The following is a 27319-nucleotide window of genomic DNA, read 5'->3' as shown; positions in this document are numbered from 1 at the left end:
TACAGCAACAGAGATACAGTCTATAGGTCCCTAAGATATATAGATATCTATACATTGTTTATGTAGAATATACGCATGTTTATATAACCTAATCATATTGTTTCTTGAATTTAAAAATAGATGACCGTTTTTCCCGCATCTCTGGGATTATACTCCCAGTTTTGATCTCGGACGTCTGGTCATTTATAGCATATAAGAATATTTTATTACTGTTAAACAAACTATTAATAATAAAACACGCCAAAACGTGTCCTTTATCATAGCTACACGTATGACAAAAAATCGCGTGAAAAGGAGTGGTATTCAGTGAGGTAAAATGAATTAAATGCGCTGACAGTTCATTGCTCCTGCCAAATGAATTGCACTGAGTGGAGCGGATCACCACTCCAAGATGGCGGCCCCACGTCTCGTCTGCGCCAGTAGGCAGTAGCGCTCCATGCTGCGTCTACTTATAAGATGTCTATGGTTATAGTGTTAGCAGTGAGTTTACAGCCTCACTGATTTAACAACACAGCAAATAAAAGTCACGTTACTTAGCCAATAAACGTTAGCTTACATTCAAAACTTACCGTTCTGTTTGCAACTTCAAATGTCGAACGAAGTTGGAAGTTGTTGCAATTCGTTTTTTGTTGACCAAGTCGTAGTTTTAATACCCGAACGAAACTATCTTTGACGTAATTTTTCCTCACTGGCGCGTTGTTTGAGAGCTATTCTTCGTTGGTTGTTCTGCAATTTGATTGGATGAATGCCGTGGGATGAAAACAATGTGGATCTAATTTGATTGGCTGTTGTATTGACAGACACACACGCTGAGAGAGCGCACACTCCCTGACAGACACACACACCGACACACGTACACTTTGGAAGATACGGAGCGCTCCCGAATAACTTTTTAATCGTTGGGTTTTGGGGAAAGTAGCAAGTCATGTCAAGTCAAAAGGCTCAAGTCCAAGTGAAGTCACAAGTCATTGATGTTAAAGTCCAAGTCGAGTCGCAAGTCTCTTTACATTTTGTCAAGTCGAGTCTAAAGTCATCAAATTCATGACTCGAGTCTGACTCGAGTCCAAGTCATGTGACTCGAGTCCACACCTCTGGTATTCAGACATACAGAGGCTGCAGAATTATCCTCACAAAGAGTCGGAAAAATTGAGGAGAACAGAGCAGGAGACGAAGAATTAAACATGCGAGAGCGTTGAGGCGGAGCGCACAATTTAACCGGACACTGAGTGGGGATATCAAACAGGATCGGCATATGATCAGAGAACACAGCGTCGCAAATGTCCAAATTAAAAACACACAAACCATACGAGAGCACTAAATCGAGTGTATGCCCGCGTTCATGTGTGAAACCACATACAGATTGTACAAAGTTAAAAGAGTCAATTACATTCAGGAAGCTCCTGGGAAGCGACTCGTCTGGACAGCAGGTGTGAATATTAAAATCACCCACAATAAGGACACGATCATATTTGGGCAGGATTTCAGCCAGAAATTCAGAAAAGTCAGTTATAAAGTCTTTGTGTTACTTGGGTGGTCGATAGACGACGGCACACAGGACGACATCAGAAAGACCCAGTTCAAACATGCACAGTTCGAAGCTTGAAAAGGAGGATTGCACGCGGATCTGACGGCATTTAAAGTCATTTTTAATAACGACTGCTAATACTCCTCCTTTTCGACCGGACGACCGCGGAGAATTAAAGTAGGAACACTCCGGAGGCAGAAGTTCATTAAGAGGGGCGGACTCACCAGCTCTCAGCCATGTTTCCGTCACACAGAGGAAGTCCAGTCCGCGGGAAGTGAAGAAATCCTTCAGGATAAAAGTTTTGTTTGTCAAGGATCTTGCGTTCACAAGACCGAACCTGGCGGGGGCCAGCACGTCCAAGGCCGCAGCTAATCCAGGTGGGGCCCGACAAATAGGACAAAGGCGCTTTCAAAGACAATAAAAAACAACAAACTGCAGTGTGTTTTGTATTGCAGTAAAAGCAAGGATGCCATGTTTACATAGCAGTTTCACGCATTATGAACACAACATGTGGATTGTTACGATCAAGGTTTTAATGTCAAATATGGTTTTGTTAGATAGTCTGTGCTTTTTGTACCTGAATAAATGCTTCTGATATTCTGTACATTACATGTTGTACAAGTTATTGGTATTCATATATCTGCATGAGAATGTTTTAACTTTTTCTATTTATTAACAGAATGTAATATTCAGCCTGTTAAACATTCTGTAATTGCAGACTATCAATCAGGTTATCAAAGAATATACTGTAGTGATGGGAATATTGTGTAGTGAACTGTAATTACCCAATGCGGGCTGCAGAGGGCAGTGGCAGGCATGCCTGCAGCATTAAACTTAGTCACAGTGATAGCGAAGAAGGAGACGAGAAATTGTTCTGCACTTTTGCCTATATAGATGGACAGTGCTATTTGTGAACATGAATAAAAGGCTGACTTGTTCAAAGACAGTCTACCTCCTTCATATCGCCGCCGCTATTACAATACAATTTACTTCAGTCTGTCAGAAAACATTTATTTAGGTGGAAATATCACAAAACAACATTACAAAACATCTTTGACAAAACATGATCGTATTGCAAGACGAGTTTTTGTTGTTTCGTTGGTTGGATCGGATGTGAAGCGTAGTGCTATTATTGCGAAGGTATCGGTATGAAAAAAGACATGACATATTTTGCCGAAGAGTTAGGGAACAACAGCATCTCAGCCACCAAGTGGTAGGCCACGTAAACTGACAGAGAGGGGTCAGCGGATGCTAAAGCGCATAGTGCAAAGAGGTCGCCGACTTTCTGCACAGTCAGTTGCTACAGAGCTCCAAACTTCATGTGACCTTTCAGTTAGCCCACGTACAGTTCGCAGAGAGCTTCATGGATTCACAATTAGCCCACATACAGTACGCAGAGAGCTTCATGGAATGGGTTTCCATGGCCGAGCAGCTGCATATAAGCCCTACATCACCAAGTCCAATGCAAAGCGTGGGATGCAGTGGTGTAAAGCACATAGCCACTGGACTCTAGAGTAGTGGAGACGCCTTCTCTGGAGTGATGAATCACACTTTTCCATCATATGTTTGAAGTGAAGGATGCACCCAACGACTATTCGTGGCATGGGGCTTAATACAAACAAGGCCATTGTTGGCGGATAAAGGGTCGTTTACAATTCTAAAATTTAAACAAACTACTGCACTTACAAAAAGTATGATTGAAGGAGTGTGTATTTTATGTCTGCAGCTGATTCTCAGATGATGTATTTGAGTCTAAGTTACACAGAGCTTGCAACACACCAATCTTATAGGATTTCTCTACACTGAAACTAAATACTGTTTGCCATTGTATGTAAAGTCAATCCTTTCCAAGCAGATGGCAGATGGTGCTAAACTTAGCATCAGCCCACACATGTAAATATTTACATTTGTGTATGCCTATGCAGAAAAGAGGTCTTCAATGTGATAACTGAGAGCTTTGCACCTTGCTGGTTAGTATTGACAAAATAGAAATGTGTAAACCTCTGATCCCTTGGCAATAAATTAGGCAAACCCCATTTTTCAAATTGTTGAATTTATGACGCACATATGAATGGAATTTCGATTGTTTACGATGAATGGTCACCTCGCACTCACTCTCCGTACCAGGGTTTTTCCCTAGATTGCCAAGATATCTGTGGCAGAGCACTGTGGGGGTAACCTGACTCTCGCCAGATCCTTGTAGTTTGCTGAGCTCCACACTAGGATCTGGGGCAATGCAAAATCCTTCAAGATATCAAAAAATAATGAACCTATCAGGATCGCCAGGTGGGATTTCATAGATGTGACGTAGCGCCGAAGCGACTGTTTGATTCAAACAACAATGGCGGCACGCAGCGAGGAGTCGTGTGCTGACATTGATTCAGCTATTGCAACTGTTTAGTCGAATCTATCAAATATTAAGTCTTTAAATTAATCAATTGATTAATTATTTTGGCTCTGTCATTATCTAATATGTCGGCTGTTCTGTATTGGATTTCCCAGCGTCGCTCTCATCAGCGTCACGGGTTGATTTCGATGTGAGTGGTTGAAGTAGCATGTCATTCAAGATAACGGACAAGTGGTTTATCCAATCACATACAATGATTTTTTATTACAAGGCCCTGCCTTCTGAAATACATCTCCTATTGAGAAGTCCCAGATCCTTGTGTGGAGCTCAGCGAACTACAAGGATCTGGCGAGAGTCAGGTTACTCTGGGAGCGTGCTCACCATCATGTCATCATATAATTTGGATTATTTGCTATGATCATAGGATTTTCTTTGAATTGGCTCAAATACATATACATACATTTAAAAACAAATGTTATTAATTAGTATTAACATATTTTTATATTGTTTGCTCTATTTTCAATTCTTACTGCTTATTGTACAATGTTATTTGTTTAGAATGTTTTAAGTGTTTACATACTTTTAGTGACTTTTTTATTAAAAACGACTAGCAACAAATCCAGCATCTGTTTCTGGTGATATTACAGACTATACTTATGTTTAGACCAGGGGTCGGCAACCCGCGGCTCCGGAGCCGCATGCGGCTCCTTGACCACTCTGATGCGGCTCAGCTACATGCATGCCGACCCCCTCGATTTTCCCAGGAGACTTATGGATGTCAGTGTCTCTCATAGACTACTCCCAGGGAAAAATAATCCTATTAACACTCTAATTACTATATAAAGGGCGTGCCCTAATTGCACTGCAGTAATTATCCTCTATAGCATTTACTTACAGTATGCCAGTCCAGCCACATGTTGTATGTTGTTATTACTTGCACACACAGGAGACAGCAAAGCATACTTACTCATCAGCCACACAGCTTACACTGACGGTAGCCGTATCAAACAACTTCAACATTGTTACGTTACAAATATGCGCCACACTGTGAACCCACACCAAAAAAGAATGAAAAACACATTTCTGGAGAACATCCCACTGTAACACAACATAAACACAACACAACCATTACCCAGAATCCCATGCAGTCCTAACTCTTCCGGTCTACATTATACACCCCGCTACCACCAAATCCCCCCACACATCAACCCCCCCCCCCCCCCCCCCCCCCTCTTCGTGGTTGGTTGAGCGGAAGAGTTAGGGCTGCATGGGATTCTGGGTATTGGTACCGTCAGTGTAAGATGTGTGGCTGCTGAGTTAGTAGCCTTGCTGTCTCTTGCGTGAGCAAGCTAAAGCTGCATTCCACTTGTGGCCGAGCAGGTACACTGATTGGGCAGACTGTAGAGGGCGCCAAATGCAGTGTCATCACGCTCTGATATTCGGGAGTCTCCCGGGAAAAATGAGAGGGTTGGCAAGTGTGACGCAAGCGACATTCATCCAAAACTCGCGGGCTGCACTAACATCCAATTCCCACATTAAAGTGCGTGCCGGTGCGTGTGTCTGAGACCCCTGGTTAACATAGCACAAAGCATGTAAGCTTTGTATGCGGTGTTTTTCATTTTAAATTTTAAAAACATTTTTGTGGCTCCCATTACTTTCTTTAATGTGTGAAACTTGCCAAAATGGCTCTTTGAGTGGTAAAGGTTGCCGACCCCTGGTTTAGACGAACAGCGAGCAGGACGTCTCACTTGTTTCACGCTGATGCTCCAGTTGGAATTTAGATCGCTGGTATATCTGGGATGTATTAAGGAATGTCCACATCGTAGACATGCTTGCTCTACTGCAGACAATCCTCTACATATTGCCTACATCAGTGTTTTACAACCACTGTGCCGCGGCACACTAGTGTGCCGTGAGATACAGTCTGGTGTGCCGTGGGAGATTGTCTATTTTCACCTATTTGGGTTCAAAATATTTTTTGCAAACCAGTAATTGTAGTCTGCAAATTATGTGTTGTTGTTTGGTGTCGGTGCTGTCTAGAGCTCGGCAGAGTAACCGTGTAATACTCTTCCATATCAGGAGGTGGCAGCGGGTAGCTAATTGCTTTGTAGATGTCGGAAACAGCGGGAGGCAGTGTGCAGGTAAAAAGGTGTCTAATGCTTAAACCAAAAATAAACAAAAGGTGAGTGCCCCTAAGAAAAGGCATTGAAGCTTAGGGAAGGCTATGCAGAACTAGACTAAAACTGAACTGGTTACAAAGTAAACAAAAACCGAATGCTGGACGACAGCAAAGACTTACTGTGGAGCAAAGACGGCGTCCACAATGTACATCCGAACATGACATGACAATCAACAATGTCCCCACAAAGAAGGATAAAAACAACTGAAATATTCTTGATCGCTAAAACAAAGTACATGCGAGAAATATCGCTCAAAGGAAGACATGACACTGCTACAGGATAACACCAAAAAAAGAGAAAAAGCCACCAAAATAGGAGCGCAAGACAAGAACTAAAACACTACACACAGGAAAACAGCAAAAAACTCAAAATAAGTCAAGGCGTGATGTGACAGGTCGTGACAGTACACCTACTTTGAGACAAGAGCTATATTGATGCATGGTTGGTTATGGTTTAAAGTCATATCCAACAATTGCCACAACAACTTTTTACTGTCAACTGAGTTTTGTTTTTTAAGGATTTCTGCTGGTGGTGCGCCTCCGGATTTTTCCAGTGCAAAAAATGTGCCACGGCTCAAAAAAGGTTGAAAAACACAGGCCTACATCATCACAACATACTGGTTCGGCAGCGCTGTTCCTTTGGTCTAAGTCACACGTGTCAAACTCATGCCCGTGACATCATTGTATCTGGCCCGCAAACACCTGGAAATGACATGTGTCAATAAAGTACTTAGTTTTTTCTCACTAAATGTAATTGATTTTTTTATTTTGACAGAAAAAATATATATGTACTGCTTGAAATTGCATACTTTTTCAACTTTAACAGGATCCATTATTGCAACAAATATTACAGAATATTATTATACTTTCCACGCATTTTTTGTCTAAATAAAAACAAATACAAATACTTAACTTTACAACAAACTACCCATCAAATTAATAAAAATGACAATACATTTTACGTTGTTCTTTACAGCATATTACTGTTAATTGAAAAAAACTACTACTTCTTTTTGCGTTAAAATTCTGTTGACTGAGCTGCCAGTTTTTGACTGTAAAATCTACGGTTGTTGTTTTTAACGGTGTGTTACTGTAAATGGAAAGACGGTACATTTGTTTTTACGGTAGAAAAACTGGCAGCTAAGTTGCCAGAATAAAAAAATAACTTGCACTGTTTTTCCATTAACAATATAATGTTGTAAAAACCAATCTAGATTTAACACACAAATTATGGCAGCTAAATTGCCAACTTTTTCAGTAAAACCCCACCGCCCCCAAAAACAGTGGTACTGTTGCGGATCGGTGGAGGGAATCCCTAGGGAAGTGTTTAGGGCACGTCCGACCGGTAGGATGCCACGGGGAAGACCCAGGAAACGTTGGGAAGACTATGTCTCCCGGCTGGCCTGGGAACGCCTCGGGATCCCCCGGGAGGAGCTGGACGAAGTGGCTAGGGAGAGGGAAGTCTGGGCTTCCCTGCTTAGGCTGCTGCCCCCGCGACCCGACCTCGGATAAGCGGAAGAAGATGGATGGATGGTAGAAAAACTGGCAGCTAAGTTCCCAGAATAAAAAAATAACTTGTACTGTTTTTCCATTGACAATATAATGTTGTAAAAACCAATCTAAATTTAACACACAAATTATGGCAGGTAAGCTGCCAACTTTTTCAGTAAAACCCCACCCTTCCAAAAACAGTGGTACTGTTTTTCCATTTACCGTAAAATTTTGAACCCCCCCCCCCCCCGCCACACACACACACACACACACACACACACACACAAAAAACACTATATTTTGCAGTAAAATGTTGTAAATGTAAAGTTTTTACTGTAAAATCAACAGTCTACTTAAAACAATTTATATAATTAGTAATTAAATCCAGCGACAAATTCATACATTATTGGCTGTTACAAGCCGCCCTCTGATGGTAGCCATAACTGTGATGTGGCCCTCAATGAAAACCAGTTTGACATCCATGGTCTAAGTCTTTTTTTGGCTGCTGAATTTTTCAGTGTATAACTATTCAGTGCGTAAATGATAGGCTATATATGTCCATTCAGACTGTAACGACCTGCTGGTGGTAATGTTTTATGCTGGTGTGCTGTTAATTTGTTGTTCATAGTTCCCATGATCGCGAACACAACGTTCGTGCTCGAAAGTGGATTGGCGGGGAATGAGGAAGTGTTGTGGCTGGGAGTGACGCATAGAAACGGATGTGTGTTAGCATAAAACTGGCAATAAAGTTAAAAATAGCGTCAGACTTTTTGTGATTTCTTCTGGAAGTTTAATCTGAATTCACGTAAAAAAAAAACAACAACTTATTTTTAAGGTGTGGTGGCTTTAATTTTGCCGTGGCGGTGCGCCACGATCAGTTACATTAAGGGGAAACCCTGCATATTGTCAAAAACATATATATATAAATTGTTATTACCCATCATACCGCGGATGTTACAATAGGGATGAGGTGGAGACTATGCTTCTGCAGCAAAAATCAATTATTTAATCAACTCCTGTGTCCTTCTCTTCCTTATGGGCACTCCATAGCTCCACATCCCTTCCAGCAGTGATGGGAAGGAAACAATGTCTCTTTTTCATCATCTGCCATCACTCTCGATGCTCCGATATCAACCTCGGTTCTTTTCTCGCTATATTCGCCCATCCATCAACCGGCAGTGTGACAGAAGTCGTCCGCGTTATGGACAAGCTTCTGCTTGGTGTGAGGCTCTGCTCACTAATATATGAACTATTTCAATGTTCTTCACATAAAGAGTGTCCTAATGTAATGTTGGCTGGAGGTGAAAGATAATGTGTTTTCTTTAGTGTAAAACTTGTTGATAGATTTTCACACTTTTTAACAGCGTTGCCAGATGGTCACACGTTGTTTTCCTCCCCTTATGGCTTTTGTGTTCATAACAGCTCCGCGCTCTCAACCTGCAAGTACTAACATGCACTCATTGTACCTTACTTAAACAACACCTTCAAAGTCGTTAGAATACTTCATGGCCTTGTATGAAAGAGAAGAGGGTCTCTGCCATTGCCGTGGTGACTCCAGATCACCAACTTTCTATAATAAGGACCACCCATTGATATTCTAACACACTTTTTAGGTGTTTTTTTTACTGTCCTTCGGACCTTCATTGGCTCAACCCAAAAAAGTACATAAGGCAGGGGTGTCCAAAGTGCGGCCCGGGGGCCATTTGCGGCCCGCAGCTAATTGTTTACCGGCCCGCCACACATTCTGGAAATACTATTGTAAAATAAAAAAAATAACATTAAAAAAAGTGGAATGAGGTGAAATCTAACGAGAAAAAGTTGCAATGTTGACACAAAAGCTGCCATGCAGGCTGTTTTTTTTTTCTTTTGTCTTTCTTCATTTTTCTTTTTTTTGCCATTGCTCAAAAGAAAAAATAATGACAAAAAATCCATGTTATAATGAATTATTTTCAGGGCTCCAATTACTTCAAATATTTCACTTTAAAATGTTTTATGTGGTAAATATTGCATATATTGTGTAGTAGCCATATAAAACATCAAAGTTTTATTTTACAAAAGCGCATAAAACAAACAAAATAATACTTCCAGCATAAAATCGACAGATATATCTGAAGTTGATCTCGTAACTTAAGTGTTGAAAGTAAAAGAAACAAACTAATAAAAATGTATCACTTTATGGGTGGGGCACCTTTTGGATCCCAAATATATTTAGTGATTTTTTATTCATATTTTCACTGTGATTACTCAAAAATATGAAATATTTAAAATCAATGGTGTCCTGCAATATTTATATTTTAGGGCTCTAAGTACTAAATACTGCATATTTCAGTTTTACTATAAAAAAACTAAGTTGTTTTTGACAGAAAAGCCATAAAACATTTTTTTTAATTTGTATTACTTTATATCAACTTGAAGTTGATATAGAGATTTACTGTAAGCGTTAAATAATTTAAAAAAAAATAATAATATGACTTATTTTTAACATTTTAATGACTGAGACCCTGTATGGTCCCCGGGACCCCTAAAGGTAAAATACATTTAAAAAATGCATATATTTTGTTATGGTTTGAAAATTAAAAATATCAAAATGGCCCCCACATGCTTTTATTTTTCCGTGTGCGGCCCTCAGTGGAAAAAGTTTGGACACCCCTGACATAAGGCATTGAATAAACAAAAGGCATTTACTTTTTCTTTCACGGCACGTCATCTGCAGCAAGCTCTGCCGGCACCTACGCTGGCAGCACGCCAGGACACGCCCCTGCTCGCATCATGGCCACGTGCAGGCAAAGCTGCAGGCAATCTCTAATCAGCGCAGCTGGGACTAATGAGGGAAGGCATCATGAAGACCTGTGGACCCGAAGATCCTTTGCCGGAACGTAGTTCACTCTCACAGTAAGTATCCCGTCATTGGCTTCCATTCTTGCTCTCTTTCTCTGCACCCTTCCCTGTTCCCGTGTTTACGTCCATTGTGTCTGCCGCAGTACATTCCCCGTCGTCCGTGATCGAGTTGTGTATCTCAACCTCCCTCTGGATTCCGGACTGCCTTCGTCGACCCCTGCTTGGACACGGACAAGCCACAACAACATCCTCGGTTCAGAGCCCACAAAAGGGCAAGGAAAAACTCACAACCCAGTGGGATGTCAATGTAAATGACTATAAGAAACCTTGGAGAGGACTGCATATGTTGGTTGTGGTTGTCTTTTTTCCAAATATCTTGCAGTCTTCCGCCATTCTTGATCACCTCTCGAAGATCTCTGAAGAAACGTTCATCCTTTTTGCGATTTACAGCCAAAAACAGCGCAAGCATAGAGCATTTGTCTTCGAGAAAGGCTCAATGGCGCCTAGTACCCTTTGAGAACAGACGCTGGCTTGGTCACCACGTATATTCAATGAACCACACGTGTCGTAATCTAGAATCCAAGCAATTAAAACACATGTACACTTTTATTAATTTTTTACATGTCCCGTGCAGCCACTCAGGCAAATCATATTGTTGATGTAGATGCCCATATCTGCTGTACAGAATTGCTGTACAAAAGAGAATAATGAGCTACTTCTTATGTTGCCTTATGTGAGCAGGAGAGGATAGAAAGACGAAAAAAAAAAATAAGACATGGGGGAAATCGCTGGACAAGAGGGGAATAAAACTGAGCGACAACAACAAAAATAACAACTACAACAACAGAACAACATCACAAATATGATATGTACAAATATGATACCAAAAATGATAGCAAAGAACCAGATACTGAAGTAGATAGTAATAACACAGAAAATACAATGAAAATGATTGCATTATAAATGAACAATAAAATACCAATAGAAATAACACTATTGATAGCGAATAATAATACAATTAATATTAATGTCCATTATCAACATAATTGCTTCAAATGCAACTATACATAAATGTAATATATACTTGAATTACAAAAGAAATCAGATACAGAGGTGGGAAGAAAGAGGAGTGAACCATATTAACCTTATAGATTGTTATGGTAAAACATATTTTAAGCTTTAGCAGTGTGCCTTGTTTCTACTTAGTTCCCCCCGAGGGCCGACAATGCCATCATACACTGAACAAAAATATAAAGGCAACACTTTTGTTTTTGCTCCCATTTTCCATGAGTTGAACTCAAATATGTAAAACTTTTACTAGATACACAAAATACCAATTCATCTCAAATATTGCTCACAAATCTGTCTAAATGTTTTATTTGCCAAGATAATCCATCCCACCTCACAGGTGAGTCACATCAACATGCTGATTAAACAGCATGATTAATGCACAGGTGTGCCTTAGGCTGCCAACAATAAAAGGCCACTAACCCTCTAACCCAGAACCTGGGCATTGTACGGCCCGCGGGCCGCATCCGGCCCTTTGCGCATCCCTGTCCGGGCCGCGTGAGGCCAATCATGAATTACAAAATAAATTTAAAAAAGTATCTATGTCGAGTGTGCAATACAACAGTGCTGCTTTTGTTTTGAAAAGCGTTATTTGTATTACTTCCGTGTGGACGTATGCGCGTGTGCGATTGTGAGTGAATTGAACGGCGCAATCACAAATTACAAAATAAAGTTTAAAAAACATCTATGTCGTGCGCGCAATACAACTGTGCTGCTTTTATTTTGAAATGTGTTATTTATGCCGTATGTCCGGGGGGAACCTGTGAGTGAAGGTGCATAGAGACAAGTGATGAGAAAGAAAAGTTGATGACCAATGGCGTGTTTTCAACAAGACATGGACTGCCAAGTATTTCTTTACATAAATTAAAGGTAAAGCCGTGTGCTTAATGTGTGGTACACAGGTTGCTGTGTTTAAAGAATATCATTTTAATCGCCACTACACGAAGAAACACGAGGGAAAATACCGGAATGTGTCTGATGAAGCGCGCGCAAGGGAGGCTGATGCGTTGATGGTAAAACTGCAAACCCAACAAGGAATTTTTGCCATATTTCACACCCCCAGAGATGCAGCTGTCAGGACAAGTTTCGTCATTTCTCACAAAAGCGCCAGAAAAAGTAAGGCGTTTTCTGATGGAGAGTTTATTAAGGAGTGCTTATTGGACTTTGTTGCGCTTTATGCCCGGAGACATGGACTGTTTTTCGCTAACTTTGGATGAGAGCTGTGATGTACGTGACACCGCCCAGCTGCTCTTCTTCTTACGTGGGATAACTGCAGACTTTCAAATCACGGAGTAGCTGGCAGCCATGCAGTCAATTAAAGAGAAAACCACAGGTAATGACTTGTTCACATAGGTAAATGCGTATTTGGACATGTTAGGACTGAAATGGGACAAGCTGGCAGGTGTGACAATCCAATCCACTTCATTTATATAGCACATTTAAACAACAAAATGTTTCCAAAGTGCTGCACAACAATATTAAAAACAATATTCAAATATTATCCTTAGCTCCACCAATGACTGAATAAAAAGAAAAAACAATTACATATAAAACCAATATAAAAAACAATATAAAATAAATATGATTAAAAACTATTTTTAACAACAGATGGTTGTCAAAATCTAATGGGGAAAAATGTTGGATAATGCAGGATAAAGTCACCATCAAAAGCAATCTGCTTTTGTATAAAGTTAAGTTAGGTTAAATTAAATTATTATTATTATTATTAATTATTATTATTATTATCATCATTATTATTTATCTTACGGTATATAAAAAATAATATTGAGCAAAATTTAATTGAAATATTGTCGTGTGGCCCTCCAACAGTGCTCGGGTTGCTTATGCGGCCCCCGGTGAAAATGAATTGCCCACCCCTGCTCTAACCCATAAGTACTTGTGGGTTTAACTGTAAAATCAGTGGCAGGCTAACAAGAAAGTGGACAAAAAACATCAACTGAGAGTTTGGAGTAAGCTAACAGTGTCAGAGGAGCAGATCAGACTACTAACCAGGCTTAAATTAGTGCACAAAGCAATTGATTATATTGATTCCGATCTTTGCTACAGATTTGCACTAGTAAAGCTGTGGGAGATTGTTAGTTTTGAGTCATTAAAGTAAATCCACATCAAATTTTATGGAATAATTAGACATTTAATGACCTACCAAATCCCCTGTGTGCTGAGGCAATGTATTTGTCGAAATGGAGTGTGTTCAGCAAGTGGATAGACCGATGGAGAAAGTGTGTTACAAGCAATCATTAACTTGTATCCAATCCAATCCAATCCACTTTATTTATATAGCACATTTACACAACAAGAATGTTTCCAAAGTGCTGCACAACCATGTTAAAAACAATATTAAAAACAATATTAAAAACGATATTAAAAACAATATTAAAAACTATTTTAAAAACAATATTATGCTACACCAATGACTGAATAAAAACAAAGAATAAATGAATAGGAAACCAATACAGAGACAATATAAAAAATAAATATGATTAAAAACGATTTTAAAGGGTAAAACCAATTAAAACAGTAAAATAGACATCAAAATGTATAACCCTAACCCTAACCACACAGGACAACAGAGGACAGAAGACCACACAACTCACGTAGTGTTAAAAGCCAAAGAATAAAAGTGGGTCTTAAGACGAGACTTAAAACACTCCACTGTGGAAGCAGTTTGAACATGGAGGGGCAGAGTGTTCCAGAGTTTAGGGCCGACCACAGAGAAGGCCCTGTCTCCCCTGGTTTTAAGTCTCGTCCTGGGCACCACGAGCTGGAGCTGGCTCTCGGACCTCAGAGCGCGCGCAGGAGTGTAAATTTGGATGAGGTCCGAGATATACCGAGGTGCCAGTCCATGTAAAGCTTTAAAAACAAACAGCAAGGATTTACAATCAATTCTAAAATGAACAGGGAGCCAGTGCAAACTCCGAAGAATTGGGGTTATATGCTCACGTTTCCTGGCCCCTGTTAAAAGTCGTGCTGCCGCGTTCTGGACTAACTGCAACCGGGAGAGAGCTTTTTGGCTAATGCCAGCATAAAGTGCATTGCAGTAGTCCAGGCGACTTGAAATAAAAGCATGCACGACTTGTAGCTTCAAATGCTCTTGTTTCATTTCCATGTCAATTAATAATCCAATTGCTTTCAATATTTACCTACAGAATACACATGCTGATTTGTAAATCCACTGTAGCGCCAAGTACGGTGGTGCTAGATTTTTGTTTTCTCTGAGATGTATATACAGTACAGGCCAAAAGTTTGGACACACTTTCTCATTCAATGCATTGTCTTTATTTTCATGACTATTTACATTGTAGGTTGTCACTTAAAGGCCTACTGAAATGAAATGTTTTTATTTAAACAGGGATAGCAGATCTATTCTATGTGTCATACTTGATCATTTCGCGATATTGCCATATTTTTGCTGAAAGGATTTAGTATTGATTGATTGATTGATTGATTGAGACTTTTATTAGTAGGTTGCACAGTGAAGTACATATTCCGTACAATTGACCACTAAATGGTAACACCCGAATAAGTTTTTCAACTTGTTTAAGTCGGGGTCCACTTAAATTGATTCATGATACAGATATATACTATCATATATACTATCATCATAATACAGTCATCACACAAGATAATCACAATGAATTATTTACATTATTTACAATCAGGGGTGTGGAGGGGGGGGGGGGGGTTAGGATATGGACATCAAGTAGTGGACATAGAGAGAGAGAGAGAGAGAGAGAGAGAGAGAGAGAGAGAGAGAGAGAGAGAGAGAGAGAGAGAGAGAGAGAGAGAGAGATCAGAAGGCATAAGAAAAAGTATCTGCATTTGATTGTTTACATTTGATTGTTAGCAATCCGGGGAGGGTGTTAGTTTAGGGTTGTAGCTGCCTGGAGGTGAACTTTTATTGCGGTTTTGAAGGAGGATAGAGATGCCCTTTCTTTTATACCTGTTGGGAGCGCATTCCACATTGATGTGGCATAGAAAGAGAATGAGTTAGTTTTATAAAACAACGACGATAAAGATCGCAACTTTTGGTATCTGATAAAAAAAAAAGGCTTGCCCCTACCGGAAGTAGCGTGACGTAGTCAGTTAAACATATCCACAAAGTTCCCTATTGTTTACAATGATGGCCGCCAGAAGTGAGAGAGATTCGGACCGAGAAAGCGACGATTTCCCCATTAATTTGAGCGAGGATGAAAGATTTGTGGATGAGGAAAATGCAAGTGAAGGACTAGTGGGGAGTGGAAGCGATTCAGATAGGGAAGATGCTGTGAGAGCCGGGGGTGACCTGATATTCAGCTGGGAATGACTACAACAGTAAATAAACACAAGACATATATATACTCTATTAGCCACAACACAACCAGGCTTATATTTAATATGCCACAAATTAACCCCTGCGTGGTCGGTAGTAGTGGGTTTCAGTAGGCCTTTAAGGCATCAAAACACATGTGGAGTTATGTACTTAACAAAAAAAGGTGAAATAACTGAATACATGTTTTATATTCTAGTTTCTTCAAAATAGCCACCCTTTGCTCTGATTACTGCTTTGCACACTCTTGGCATTCTCTCGATGAGCTTCAAGAGGAAGTCACCTGAAATGGTTTTCACTTCACAGGTGTCATAGTCGTGTTGTCCTGATACCAATATCTGCATAACATTGTCAGCTTATTAACATTAAGAGAAACAACACACCAGTCTTTCCTCGTCTCCCATTGTGGTAAAAATGAAGCCAAGGGCTAAATACGCTTAATCATATTCTGGTAAGGCAAAAAAAAAAAGTTCCCTGTGGTCATACGCGCCCCCCCTGGCATCGTACCGAAGGACTGTATATAACCCAATGTGGTCCCAGAGTCATAAAGTTAGGAGGTCCCCAGCTGTAAAATCTGCGGTTGTAAAGTTAAAGTACCAATGATTTTCACACACACACTAGCTGTGGCGAAATTATTCTCTGCATTTGACCCATCACCCTTGATCACCCCCCTTACTGAACAATACAGGTAGCTATGTTCTGGCACTGGAACGCAGGACACGCTGGCTTAGGAAAGGCGAAAGATGTGCAGATTGCAGATAGAGGGGAACGCCCGTGGGCGTGTACATAGATGCGTTTAGGTGCTTGAGCCGTAACAAAAAGACACATTAACTCCAGGTTTCATGGGCCACATAAAATGATGTAACCGGCCTAGATCTGGTCACCCGTTCCTACATTTTGACACATCTGGTCAACAAAGTAAGGAAACACCATCTCTGCCTATATTCACCTAAAACTTTTTTTTTTTTTTTAGAATCAAATAGGACCTCCATTTAAGATGTAGATTCTGAAGACAATTTTATTTGGATGAGCAATTTTTTCCTGACAAACCATACTGCCAAAATTGTCAAGGCAACTTTTTATTCGCCGTGAAATTTCAATATAGATCAAGATTTAATATGACGTGACTAAAGAAGTTTATGTTTGCAAGAAAAAAATAAGAATGTACTGGGATGCTGTATAAATGGAACGGGTGACTTTTGGACTAACAATTGCCAAAATCAAATTCACATGGGATTGTAAAATAATTTATGAACACTGTACACTGCCACTCATACAGCGTTATTTGTATTAGTTTTAAGATACAGTGGTACCTCCACTTACAGGTAAACCTCACCTTTCGAGTAATTTGAGATACAAACGTTCTGTTAGTTTCTTGTTATGCTTTAAATTGAGAGAGTTTGAGTTACAAGCCTTTCCGCTGCCAGTTGAAGTAGCATTTGTCCTCAGCTGTAATTTAGATTTAATCTGTAATTATAATAAGTCAAATCACTAAACTTCTTTTTTAACCTGCTGTCAGTGTGCCTTTGCCCGGGGACAATACATGAAAATGAGTTTGTGCTGTAGTTAAATCTGGTCTGTGCAATCTATCTACTGCATCGTGCAATGTCCCTATCAAATTTAAAAAAAATAGCCCACAGCCAGATTGACACAATCCTGCCTTTCAACCACCAGGACTGAGTAGGAACAATGAGCTGGAGCCTATCCCAGCTTACCTTCGGTAGGAGACACGGTGCATCCTGAACCAGTGCACCAGTCCATCACAGAGCGCACAAAGACACACAAGCATTCACATTCACACCTATGGACAATTCAATGTCTCTAGACAAGCATGCAGGTTTTTGAAATGCGTGAGAAAACCGGAGTACACTCCACATAGAGAAACCCAGGAAGCTCAGCCTGTCATAGTGTATGTAATATATCAAATGAATGGCTGAAAAAGGCCACATAATTCATGCAGAGCAGACGGACTGCATGACAAATGAAGTGAATCATGAATACTGTTCAACAAGTAGACCTTACTTTGCCTCACCTTGTTCTTTTTGCCCCTTTCTTTTAAATCAGCCAAGCCCTGGGGGGAACGAGAGACAGCCAAGCAGGTGGAACAAAGTCTGAAGAAATGTCTCATTATACCACACTAGAACTTTCTGTAGTAGAGAACCGTATCTCTATTTGCATTTACTAGTCATATATGAACATATTAAGACGGACTGAGACTGTTGGCCAATTTTGAATCTCACAATTAAGGGCTCGCTCAATCCAAATCACATTGTTAAGTATTACATTCCTTAATATTGATTAAGCAAATATCTGTTATTTAATATTTAGGTATAGTAACACCACAAATTAGGTTTTAGGAAAATATAGCTTTTCTTGCATGCGGCTAACGTCCCTCCACTTCAGCCATCCTTGCCTCCATAGCGGCAAATTATGTTTCTTACATCTATCGTTATCACAGGAGGACGATTATGGCTAATCATGCTACAATACACAATGTAGAAGGATAATAGTAACTGCAAGCTAGAGTTGTTGAATGTAAATAAATGTGTTTGGATCGGTACAAATTTTGACACCAAAAAAAACAAGTACCGGTACAGTATCACATACTACTCCAGTAGATCGATGTGTTTTATTATCAGACGATATTTGGTCGTTTTAATGGTTACAAACCCGGGAAATAAGCTTAAAATAGAGCATAAAGGGCAGAAACCAAATGATTTAAATTAGAGCCAACAGTAGGAAACAACATACAGGTATATATCCAATTGATATTGTTACACTGCATCCTGTGTTTTTGAATTATAATTGTTAAAAAGTGTAATCATTCAATGATCTTGAACATTTTAAGTATCAGTATCAGCATTGGTACGCCCATACTGCTCTGTAACTACTAGGTATTGGATACCCAAGTACTTATTACATTAGAACATAATTGTAGACATAACCATGTTACAACAGAAAGTAACCATCTATTAACAGTAAATTAGCAAGTAGTTTAGAAATAGTTTTGAGGAGTGATGTGTGGATCATACTGAACTATCGATACCACCGATGCCAGATCTTTATGCCCTAATATCGATTCTCAAATCAAAATATCGATACATTTGATACTGTAGTTCAGGGGTGTCCAAACTTTTTTCATCGGTTGAAAAGTCGAAGTTTATTTATTAACTTGTTTTCTTTTTTTAAATGCTAAAAAACTGTTATTTTGTCAGCTTTGTTATACAGGTGACTAAGTATATTAATAATTATTTACTTAGAACAGTTCAGCTTTTTCTCATTATATAACTATTTTTTTGCTCTTTTTTCTTAGATTTTTACCGTTGTTATTTCCAATGTCAGAATAGAACAAAAATAATGTAATAACATTACGATTGTGTAACCGCATAGCCTAGTGTAGGGGTATGCCTCTTGAGCCAGATGTGGCTTTTTTGATGACAGCATCTGGCTCTCAGAAAGATCTTAGCTGACATTGCTTAATACGACAAGTAATGACAAAACATTCTCATGCATTTTAAACCACCCATCCGTTTTCTACCGAGCCTGTTCAAGAAGTCCCATTAATGGTAAGAAGTATTTTATTTATTATTGGTTAGCTTCAGAATAACAAAGTTGTTAAAAAGAATAAGAGACTTATTATACTCTAAAAATGTTGGTCTTACTTAAAAAACGCACGCATGTAGTTGTATTAAAAAATATTATATGGCCCTCACGAAAATACATTTTTGAAATATTTTGCTCTCATGGCTCTCTCAGCCAAAAAGGTTCTTGACCCCTGACCTAGTGTGTCAAAAATTCTGCCTGTACGGAAATATTATTGTTCAGTTGCATATTTAACAGTGTTTATTATGGTTGTTGTAATTTTTCAAATTAATTCACAAGTTAGTATTACCATATGTTATATTTTAACTAACTAAACTGTGTTTATATTTTAACTATATTTTGAGTTGTTATTTTTTGAAATACACAATTATTTTTATATTTCAGCAAACACATTAGGTATATTTGCACAAAGTATCGGTGTGGAGGTTGCCCTCCCGTGGGTCCTCCAGACCACCGAGCATCGCCATGAGAGCCCGGATCAGGGTTGCAATAGAGTTTTTATTTATAATTGTGCAGCAGCTTGCTTTTTAGCAAGTGTCCTTTTGTCGCTCTCGCTCTTGCTCGTGCTCTCGCTCCAGCTCCAACAACCTCTCTCCTCCTGGCTGCTGTTTATACAGAGCGACAGGTGATTAGACAACAAGGTCCACCTGGGCCATCTACGCACCGGTCGCTGACTTCGAGGCCGGTCCTGGCACACCCCGTTCCGCAAACGGTATCAGCCTGACTTTTACTCTGTACCGGAACGGAAAGAAAATCTGGTCTGAAGACCATTTGCTTCACGCAGTGCAAAACGTTTCCTTCACATATAGTTGATCAGGTTGTTGATTGTGGCCTGTAGAATCTTGGTCCAATCCTCTTCAATGGCTGTGCCAAGTTGCTGGATATTGGCAGGAATTGGAATATGCTGTCGATCCACAGCCTCCCAAACCTGCTCAATGGGTGACATGTCCGGTGAGTATGCTGGCCATGCAACAATTGGGATGTTTTCAGCCTCCAGGAATTGTGTACAGGTCTTTGCAACGTGGGGCTGTGCATTGTCATGCTGCAACATGAGGTGATGGTCTCGGGTGAATGGCACAACAATGGGCCTCAGGATCTTGTCAGGGTATGTCTGTGCATTCAAAATGCCATCAATAAAATGTTGTCCATAACATACGGCTGCCCATACCATAAACCCACCCCCACTATGGGCCACTCGATTCACAATGTTGACGTCAGCAAACCGCGCTCCCACACAACGCCACACACGCTGTCTGCCATCTGCCCTGAACAGTGAAAACCAGGATTCATCTGTGAAGAAAACACCTCTCCAACGTGCCAGACACCATCGAATGTGAGCATTTGCCCACTCAAGTCGGTTACGACGACAAACTGCAGTCAGGTCGAGACCCCAATGAGGACGACGAGCATGCAGATAAGCTTCTCTGAGACGGTTTCTCAGTTTGTGCAGAAATTCTTTGGTTATGCAAATCAATTGTTGCAGCAGCTGTCCGGGTGGCTGGTCTCAGATGATCAAGGAGGTGCACCTGCTGGATGTGGAGGTCCTGGGCTGGTGTGGCTACACACGGTCTGCGGTTGTGAGGCCGGTTGGATGTACTGCCAAATTATCTTTGGAGACGGCTTATGGTAGAGGAATGAACATTCAATTCACGTGCCACAGCTGTGGTGGACATTCCTGCAGTCAGCATGCCAACTGCACGCTCCCTCAAAACTTGTGACATCTGTGGCATTGTGCTGTGTGTTAAAACTGCACATTTCAGAGTCCCCTTTTGTGGTTGGCAGCCTACGGCACACCTGTGCAATAATCATGCTGTTTATTCAGCATCTTGATATGCCACACCTGTGAGATGCGATGGATTATCTTGGCAAAGAAGAAATGCTCACTAACATAGATTCATGATCCAATCTGTAGTGTTTTATTAATTCATCCAGTGTTTGAAAAATATCTCTCTTGCCTCTTCTGTCCGCCATTTTGTCCTCTGCTGGGGAGATTCTAAGCTTCTTAAAGTCCTCTTCCCTGCTCTTAAAAGATCTCACCTTAGGAGCTCTCTTACGAACTAGGATTCTCTTGGAAGTGTTTATCTTTACTCGGATCTACTTTTGACTTTGAGGAACAATTCTAAGAAAACATGATTCGAACAATTGTCTTAGAATTTTGGCCACTCGGAGCAACTCTTTGCACTAAGCATCTTTAGGAATACGGCCCCAGGTTTCTTTGCAAAGTGGTTGAACCATGGCATGTTTTAAACTGGTAGGGACCACACCAGAAGACAGACTGCTTTTATTGTTGGCAGCCTAAGGCACACCTGTGCAATAATCATGCTGTTTATTCAGCATCTTGATATGCCACACCTGTGAGGTGGGATGGATTATCTTGGCAAAGAAGAAATGCTCACTAACATAGATTTATGATCCGATCTGTAGTGTTTGAAAAATATCTCTCTTGCCTCTACATTTTAAGAACAGGCAGCTCTATGCAAGGAAAGACTAAGAGGAACATCTTCATGGGTGGAACCCGAAGGCTTCATGTTATTGATTAACTCCTGTAACAGTGGCAGAGTCATTTGACCAAACTGATTGAAACAGCTGGCTGAGTAGTGTATGGGTATAGAAGGGTAATAAGTTGAAGCAGAAATGAGAGCCCATATAGTGGGAATGGTCAGGAACCCACATGGCTGCGGTAGTTGTGACCCCAAGATGCAGGAAACAGGAGATCGATACGCAGGTAAGAGAATTTTAATATGCTTAAAGGTCTACTGAAATGATAATTTTTTATTTAAACGGGAATAGCAGATCCATTCTATGTGTCATACTTGATAATTTCGCGATATTGCCATATTTTTGCTGAAAGGATTTAGTATAGAACAAAGACGATAAAGTTCGCAACTTTTGGTCGCTAATAAAAAAAAGCCTCGCCCATACTGGAAGTAGCGTGACGTCACAGGAGGAAGGATTCCTCACAATTCCCAGTTGTTTACAACGGAGCGAGAGAGATTCGGGCCGAGAAAGCGACGATTACCCCATTAATTTGAGCGAGGATGAAAGATTTGTGGATGAGGAACGTTAGAGTGAAGGACTACAGTGTAGTGCAGGGTGTATCTTTCTTCGCTCTGACCGTAACTTAGGTACAAGGGTTCATTGGATTCCACACTTTCTTCTTTTTCTATTGTGGATCACGAATTTGTATTTTAAACCACCTCGGATACTATATCCTCTTGAAAATGAGAGTCGAGAACGCGAAAAGGACATTCACAGTGACTTTTATCTCCACGACAATACATCGGTGAAGCTCTTTAGCTACAGAGCTAACGTGATAGCATCAGGCTCAAATGCAGAAAGAAACAAAATTAAAAAAAACCCTGACTGCAAGGATAGACAGAAGATCAACAATACTATTAAACCATGAACATGTAAATACACGGTTAATAATTTCCAGCTTGGCGAAGCTTAACAATTGAAGCTAACTTAGCTACGGAGCTAACGTGATAGCATCAGGCTCAAATGCAGATAGAAACAAAATTAAAAAAAACCCTGACTGGAAGGATAGACAGAAGATCAACAATACTATTAAACCATGAACATGTAAATACACGGTTAATAATTTCCAGCTTGGCGAAGCTTAAAAATTGAAGCTAACTTAGCTACGGAGTGGCGGCGGGCGTTGTAGCTTTCGACGACACCCCGGCCGCCATCAGAGTCGGCAAGAAACATATATTTCCCCAAAGTTACGTACGTGACATGCGCATAGCGACACGCACGTACGGGCAAGCGATCAAATGTTTGGAAGCCAAAGCTGTACTCACGGTAGCGCGTCTGCTATCCAGCTCAAGCACAACACAACCTCCTGGTTGTGTTGCTGTAGTCCACCGCTAATACACCGATCGCACCTACAACTTTCTTCTTTGCAGTCTCCATTGTCCATTAAACAAATTGCAAAAGATTCACCAACACAGATGTCCAGAATACTGTGGAATTTTTCGATGAAAACAGAGCAGTTTGTATGCTGACACATTGGGTCCGAATACTTCCGTTGCCGTCGTGACGTCACGCGCATACGTCATCATACATAGACGTTTTCAAGCGGAAGTTTCCCGGGAAATTTAAAATTGCACTATATAAGTTAACCCGGCCGTATTGGCATGTGTTGCAATGTTAAGATTTCATCATTGATATATAAACTATCAGACTGCGTGGTCGGTAGTAGTGGGTTTCAGTAGGCCTTTAAAAAGAGGAGAAGCAGTCATGCATACAAAGGTTCTCAAACATATTCACAATCCTCGAGCCCTGAGGAACAGGTGAGGCAGGTATAAATAGCAGCCTGATTGGCAACTGCAACCAGGTGTGCCAGGCTGCCAATCAGGTGAGGGAAACGACCGCTCAGGGAGGCATGCAGGAAATGGAACAAAATTAAGAGCGCCGACAGGAAACAAACACCAAACAAGGAAACAAACAGAAGTGAAGTGACAGATCGTCACAGGAATCTTATCACTAAAATAGTATAAAAGCCATTGCACAACTCAGGAGGGTTCCAAACATATAGGCTAAGAAAGCATTATGAACTGAGTCAATGGTTGGCTTCACTCGGATAGCGATGCCAACAGTCCTTTAAAATCAGAAGTGACACCTGGAGCTTGTCATTTCACTTGCATTCAGCTTTGCGACCCTGCATCTAACAACATGGGTTCAATCATTGAACCAGGGTTCTGTTTTAATTTCAGGATTTTTTTTTTTTTTTTTAAAGGAGCCCGGAGTCCAAGGCTGTCTGGCAGGAGGAGTGAAACAAAAAACTGAGTTTCTCTGTGTCAAAAGAAATTGAGTCAGAAGTCTAAAAACTGGATAAAAGCAGTAACAAACTGTCTAGTCACGTCCGTTGTGTCCTTGGGCAAGACACTTCCCCCTTGCTCCTGATGGGTGCTGGTTAGCGCCTTGCATGGCATGTGTGAATGTGTGTGTGAATGGGTGAATGTGGAAATACTGTCAAAGTGCTTTGAGTACCTTGAAGGTAGAAAAGCGCTATACAAGTATAACCCATTTATCATTATTTATAACAGCAGTAAAAGGGTTAAACGGTCCACTGTGACGCACAGAACCACACACTTTAGCTGTCATGTGATAAAACCTGGTCTCAAACATCACAGGCATATGGTCAGAAAACACATTGTCATCTCCAAAGTAAACACAGCTGCACCATAGGAGAGGACAAGATCTAGCGTGTGATCACATTCCCGTGTGGGGCCAGACCCAAATCGTGATGAATTACAAGTCTAAAAAACATAAAAAGTCCTTCACCATTGGCTTATCTGCACAGCATACATGGATAAGAGGAAATGGTCCGAGCGAGCTACAATTCCTTCTAAAAAGTCAGAAAAGTAATTTATGAAGTCCTTGTTGTATTGAAGCGGGCGGTAGACGGCAGCGCACAGCACCGAGTCAGAGCGACACACCTCAAATAAAGTAAATTTAAAGCTGCCGAGCGATGACAATTGATGGCATTGCTTACCTTTTTTTTAATTGTCGCAGCTCCTCCTTCATGGCCTGAGGTTCGCAAAGAGGTGAAATAACAGCCAGATGCAAAAAATTCAGAGAAAAAGCTGGACTCACCGGCATCCGTTACACAAAGAAGGAAAGAAATAAATAAATCCCTTAGTGAAAACGTTTCGTTCCCCAGTGATCTGGCGTTCATCAGGCCAATTCTGCTAGGAGATGGGAGCGGCGTCACTACGTAGTGATGAGCCAGGCACAGCGAACTCAAGCTCCAAAGAACCACCCTGGTTTGGCAGCAGCAGGCTGACCAGAAGTGACTGGTCCAAGGACCCTAATCGGGGCCGATCACTGGTCCAAGGCAACCAAATTAATCCATGGAGGGCCAGGAAGCAACGAAGCGACCGCATAATCCATTTTCCTGGGAGCACTGGAAGAGCTTGCTAGAAAACTCTTTGCTTCACCTGCCGGCCACTATGTGTGGCGGCGACGTGGCCCACACTTCCGTTGAAAGCTTAGGGTTAGAACCCGGAAAAGGTGAGATGGAGTGTGGGCACGGTATTTTTACCACCAGGTTCAAATGCAATGCTATTTTTGACAAGAGGTCGAACAGTCCAACAGTGCTTGGAGATCATACGCCAGCACTGATTTGAACAGTTGAGATGCAGTAGAATACAATCAACAAAAATTGTAACCAGACCGACAGCGGTAGACAGCCAGCCACTTTGTGTAATAATCTCTGAAAGGTTAATCATCATAAACATCTTTAATAATAGAGAGTGGTAAGTTTGAAGCTGATGTCCACTCATTGTTTTGGCTGGACAACCTGAAGAGATAGAGGATTTAAACCAGTTGCCTTGTGCAGTCCTTTAAAGGTTAACACCTGTAGACCAACACCTCATTTCCATGGTCCTTCGAGCCGGATTGTCAGTTTCCTTAGTTCAATTGTGATATGATATTCATCAGCCTCATTACCTAGATGACTTCCTGGTGTCTCTCCAAAGGCGCCAGCTCCCTTCAAATACACTCGATGATCACTCCTGCAATTGAGCCCTTGCTCAATCTCCTGCTCCACTCTAGACTCCAGAGAGACCAGGGCCTTAGAATGTCAGCACAGAAGCATTCTTGTCAACTGTGCGGGAAATGAAGGACAATAATCAAATCAGATGGGAAATGCAAACAGAAATGCAAATGTATTTTCACCACCCTCTCACATAGAACAGCTCCTCAGCTTCCAAAATCTAATATAAATAACATCTGTGCCATCTAATGACAGTGCTGCTTCCTCTGTACCCTATTATCCACCAGGATATCTACTCCCCATCCAAATTCCAAGCAACAACTGGCTGATCCAGAATACTTATAATGGCCTGAAGAAGTTTATTTTCCAACCACTGGCTCTGCCCCCACCTCCAGGGTTCATGGACATTCCACAGTATGCAAAGCCATACACACTCTCATCTGAACTGCCTTCAACAGAAACTGTATACAGAGGACCTATTATTCATATTCCCCTCTTCACTGAGGATGACCCTCGACAGTTTGCCCGACTTAAATAGCGCTGGGTAATATTCTGGCTAATGATGCAACAGAGCGCTTCAAGTTTCAGATACTTGTTCATCAGCTCAAGCTGGAGGACACCCTGTTCATAGCAGACTCTTATAGAAATAGTCCAACCCCCTGCACAAAGACTATGACCCGCCTCACTGAACTGTACAGGCAGTCTCACAAATTAGCTCTGCAGCGCATCAATGAGGTCCTAGCTGAACCACCAGGGAAAACCCCAAGAAATACTGTCCTTATTGTTATATTGTGACAATTAAAAATGGAGGCATTGTAGAAAGATGGGGGGAATAGAACCAGGAACAGTACGATGATCAAAGAGAATTGCCACCTACAATAGAAAAAGACAACATTGAGGAATATCTTCAACTCTTACAGGAAGAACTTAAATGGGCAGTCACAGTCGGTTACCCTGGAGCTGATGGTGGAGTACGGAATGCTTAAAAAAGTACTTATACACATAAATCCTGGAACCAAGTCTTATTTTTAACAATTGAATAGAATAACTAACCACACATTCTACTTACCTTGGCAGAATAAACATGAAATATTGTTCTGGCTTTTTAGAAGCCATAATATATTTAGTTTGTTTAGCGTTTGAATATGTTTAACTTCTGGTTAATGTGATGTCAAGTTTACTTTCTGTTGTAATCATATTACTTTGAGTATAGATCGATCAATCTTTTCTAAGAGTGCGCAGCCTGTAGGTCCAATGTGTACAATTGAATAGCTTAGTTGCACAAACAGAAAGTGTTTATACAACTGTAGATTGAAGTACCGTATTTTCTGGACCATAGGACGCACCGGATTATAGGGCGCTTTAAAGGAGTCATATTTATTTATTTTTTCTAAATTGAAAACACTTCCTTGTAATGGTGGTTCTTTGGTCAAAATGTT

General features: G+C 40.7%; 1 protein-coding gene across 1 annotated transcript in view; it reads right to left on the bottom strand.

Annotated features, from left to right (window-relative positions):
• The window catches only part of LOC133639450 (target of Myb1 membrane trafficking protein-like), an 862139-nt gene extending 850207 nt beyond the window's left edge, over positions 1-11932 (bottom strand). Inside the window, exon 1 of the mRNA XM_062032748.1 lies at positions 11887-11932. Coding sequence (XP_061888732.1) covers positions 11887-11915 — 29 coding nt within the window. The 5' untranslated portion in view covers positions 11916-11932. The remainder of the gene's footprint in view (positions 1-11886) is intronic.
• Between the last annotated feature and the right edge of the window lie 15387 nt (positions 11933-27319).

The sequence above is a fragment of the Entelurus aequoreus genome, linkage group LG22 (genome assembly GCF_033978785.1).
Source record: "Entelurus aequoreus isolate RoL-2023_Sb linkage group LG22, RoL_Eaeq_v1.1, whole genome shotgun sequence".
In the NCBI taxonomy this organism is placed as follows: Eukaryota; Metazoa; Chordata; class Actinopteri; order Syngnathiformes; family Syngnathidae; genus Entelurus; species Entelurus aequoreus.
Note: the sequence above shows the minus strand (reverse complement) of the source record. Positions and strands in the feature narration are given on the sequence as shown.